This window comes from Cryptomeria japonica, chromosome 1 (assembly GCF_030272615.1).
Source record: "Cryptomeria japonica chromosome 1, Sugi_1.0, whole genome shotgun sequence".
Classification (NCBI taxonomy): Eukaryota; Viridiplantae; Streptophyta; class Pinopsida; order Cupressales; family Cupressaceae; genus Cryptomeria; species Cryptomeria japonica.
Genome location: NC_081405.1, coordinates 29,323,438 through 29,326,678, shown reverse-complemented (window position 1 = coordinate 29,326,678; position 3,241 = coordinate 29,323,438). Strand labels below are relative to the sequence as shown.

The window sequence follows — 3,241 nt, the reverse complement described above, 5'->3', positions numbered from 1 at the left end:
TATGACAATTTTAAATCACTCCCATTTCTTTACAACAACTTACTTTACAATGTTCTGATAAGATATTTTTCTTGATTCAATTGTGTTCCAAAATTTTACATCAACGTATCCCATAACACTCCATAATATTAAAAACATGCAAACACTCCATGCATGTTACAGAGCCTTTTCAACGTCTCCATCAATTCCCAGTAAGAATTTTAGCGTGTCATTAAACACGGGATATTGGATTAATGCTCTGATCGAGAGCATCAATCCAAAACGGAATGGTATAGATTGGAGTGACGTACATACCTACCAATCTGTTCAGAATCAAAATTGGGGACAACTGGGCAGAAATAGAATTGCATCGAGAAAAGCAAAACCAGCATGGCACTGACACAGAGTAAGCTTTCTTTTGAGTGCCTCAGTTAAAGTTTGTGCATTTCGAGGCGATGTGCTTCCCAAGGAAGATGTCAATGCTTGCTGTACAATATCTTCAATGCCAACATGATAATTTGCTTGCTTTGCATAAAATTTGTCGCCCAAAATCCGTAAGGAATGCTCCATTCACAGTACAAGGGACATTCCGGATATATCGGACCTTTGAATTACAAGATCAGATGACTAAATTAGACGGTCGATCCTCGAATTATTATTTAATTGTAATTTACAGCAGAAATACGGCCATACGGCCATCAAATTTAGTCCAGTGCTGTGAACAAGATCCTAGAACAAGTCTTCACATTTCATGGAAGAAAAGAGCAAAACTAAATCTTTTTTCACACTCATGGTTTAACTTGTTACATAAATTGCAGAGTTAGCTGTTAAAGCTCAATTGCAGTAGAAGCCCAGTACAGAATGGTCTGGGCAAACTTAAGAAGATAAGGGAAACATCAAAGAAGAGATATATTACAGCTAAAACAGCTTTTATTTATTTACTGTTCCTAAGACTTATGTTAAACCATGAAAGCCTATTGACCAAAAAACCCAAATTATATTTCAGGGTTCCAGTCCCACAGCATAGCCCCCTGTTCCTCATAACCATAAAACAAATTACAGCAGTTTTCATCTTCATTCATTAGAATGCTTTCCTCCACTTTGGGCAGGATTTTTTGACAGTAATCTGATTGCTCTGCCAAGGACTTTCTCATTAGTAGCTCATTTTCTCTACCAGTCGGTTGTGAAGAAGGAAAGCTGTCAATTGTTCTTGGGCTGTCGACGTTCAGAACAGAACTATCTTCACTCACAAAGCTTGAACATCCACCTTCTTGTGAATCTTTCTCACATACCTCCTTGCTTTTGATTAGCATCTCAGGTCTTATTGATAACTCAGTGGTAGAAGTTGCAGTTTGGTTGAATAATGCATTTGATTTCTGCTGAGACTCGATCTTGGAATCTCTCCCCTTGTAGTTGCTCTCATCTCTGTTCACTTGCTCCCTCCTCAACCGTTGAACCTGTTGCCATAAAAAGAATACAACAAGTCAGGAAAACCTTCACAAAACGAGTCTCAAGAGTATTACATAATTAAAAGACTGGATGATTTTTTTCTGGTTATGTCTTGATTTTCCTATTCTGTTTATCTTTTCTTTTATTTCTTCACAACTAATTTGTGCTGCAAATTTGTAGATCATGGCTATCATTCTTCCTGTACCATTGCTCTCAACAGTCTAACAATCAATCTGTCAAAAGCATAGTATGATTGTTTTTGATTTCAACTCTGTATATTAATTATTCATCAAGAAGAATAAAGCAATGATCGAAATATAGATTGAAAAAAATACAGAGTTAAAGCCCAGAACAATCATATATTTCTTTAAACTCATATTTATTCACTACTGAATTGATCTAATCATAAGAGCTAAACCACTACATTTTGCATGCAACACATGAACTGATTCATCCAATACCTGTGAAAGATCTATAAAATCATCACCCAGCCCAAAATTGAATCTTTTTAGTTCCTAGGCTCGAAATCCTTGACCATATTTCACTTGGGTATATTGGATTCATACCTCATCTTTGATTTGCTTATGCTCTTGAAGCAGATTCTCATAGGTGGCCTTCAGAGCATCATAGTCAAGCTTGAGAAGATCGTAATCTTTTTCCAACTGCTTGTTCTTCCACCTGGCACGCCTGTTCTGAAACCAAACGGCAATCTGTCTGGGCTGCAGCCCCAACGCCCTAGCCAACTGCAATTTCCTCTCGGGGTCCAGTTTGTTACCCACTTCAAAACTCTTCTCCAATGTCTTCACCTGCTCAAATGTCAATCTTCTCTTCTTATCTCCAAAATGTCCACACTCATCAGACCCACCATCTTCATCACACAAATTGTCATCCGAAAGTTCCATGAAAGCACCCTGCATTAATCTCTTGCGCAAATTCTGAGTAGATTCATGGGGTCTTATGGATCGAGGACCTGCTGTCATAACACCAATTTCAATGCTCTGCATAATATTACAAACCATCTATAACACTAAAGCCTCTCCACCAATCCACAACACAATACATAAAAGAACATGATTATCAGTACACTATAAGTGTACAAGATTTGTTTCTAGAAAAAACTGTGTATGTCCGATTCCATTGGACATGGAAGAAGAAAAGTGCATAATTAACTGACCTTGAAGTGCCACTGGAGAAGAAATCATGGCGGCTGCTATAGACGAATGATCCTCAGTCTTCATGGAGACACAGAACCAGCTCTTCTACCATAGGCTAAAACTCATTCCATATCTTGTCAAAGCTTTCAATCCATGACTGATTCGGGCTCTCTACTCGGTGGGAAGAGAGGCAATCGGGGGTGAAAAGAAATGGAACTTATAGCTAGAGATCTCAGGGAAGGACAACAGATTTTATGGTTTTCTTCAATAAGCTTTGTTTTTCAATAGGCCAGCACACACAAAATTTAACCAATGTTTTTCAGTGTAGCCCCCAAAAAAGCTATTCTAACCAGTGGGCTAAATAATGGGCGCCTAGGATAAGAGGAAAAGAGAGAAAAAATGGGTGTGGGTGTGGGTTTGCGTGCCGGAGTCCAATGGGGTTGTCACATCTGTTCTGTCTCATCTCATCATCTTCAGGTCGCCAAGCGTCTGCAGCACGGCAGGATGAGTAACCGAGGTTCGAATCCCAATTCCACCTACTTAATGGCAGGGCCCATCTCGTTCCCCCACCACCTCTCTTACTGCCACACGCGCAAAACGACAAAACTACACGGTGAACATTGTAGCCCAGTTCTCGTGTCTTTTTCTGATTCAAGAAA

General features: G+C 39.2%; 1 protein-coding gene across 2 annotated transcripts; it reads right to left on the bottom strand.

The window, feature by feature from the left end:
• Positions 1 to 741: 741 nt before the first annotated feature.
• Positions 742 to 2,959, bottom strand: LOC131038909 (homeobox-leucine zipper protein HAT5). Of its 2 annotated transcripts, none has more exons than XM_057971485.2 (3): positions 2,603 to 2,959; positions 1,995 to 2,401; positions 742 to 1,436 (listed from the first exon to the last, which is right to left on the bottom strand). In XM_057971485.2, exons 1-3 carry the CDS (start codon positions 2,664 to 2,666, stop codon positions 975 to 977), a joined length of 933 nt encoding a protein of 310 aa, XP_057827468.1. In that variant the 5' UTR covers positions 2,667 to 2,959; the 3' UTR covers positions 742 to 974. The 2 variants fall into 2 exon arrangements, with proteins under 2 accessions (XP_057827468.1, XP_057827469.1); XM_057971486.2 differs by having other exon boundaries at positions 1,995 to 2,398; positions 2,603 to 2,958.
• Between the last annotated feature and the right edge of the window lie 282 nt (positions 2,960 to 3,241).

Excerpts from the sequence above, each read along its gene's own strand:
- LOC131038909 (XM_057971485.2), bottom strand. The coding sequence starts at position 2,666 with ATGAAGACTGAGGATCATTCGTCTATAGCAGCCGCCATGATTTCTTCT. Across the intron at positions 2,402-2,602 it reads TTCTCCAGTGGCACTTCAAG|CAGGTCCTCGATCCATAAGA; the intron begins GTCAGTTAATTA and ends GTGTTATGACAG. Across the intron at positions 1,437-1,994 it reads ATAAGCAAATCAAAGATGAG|GTTCAACGGTTGAGGAGGGA; the intron begins GTATGAATCCAA and ends TTATGGCAACAG.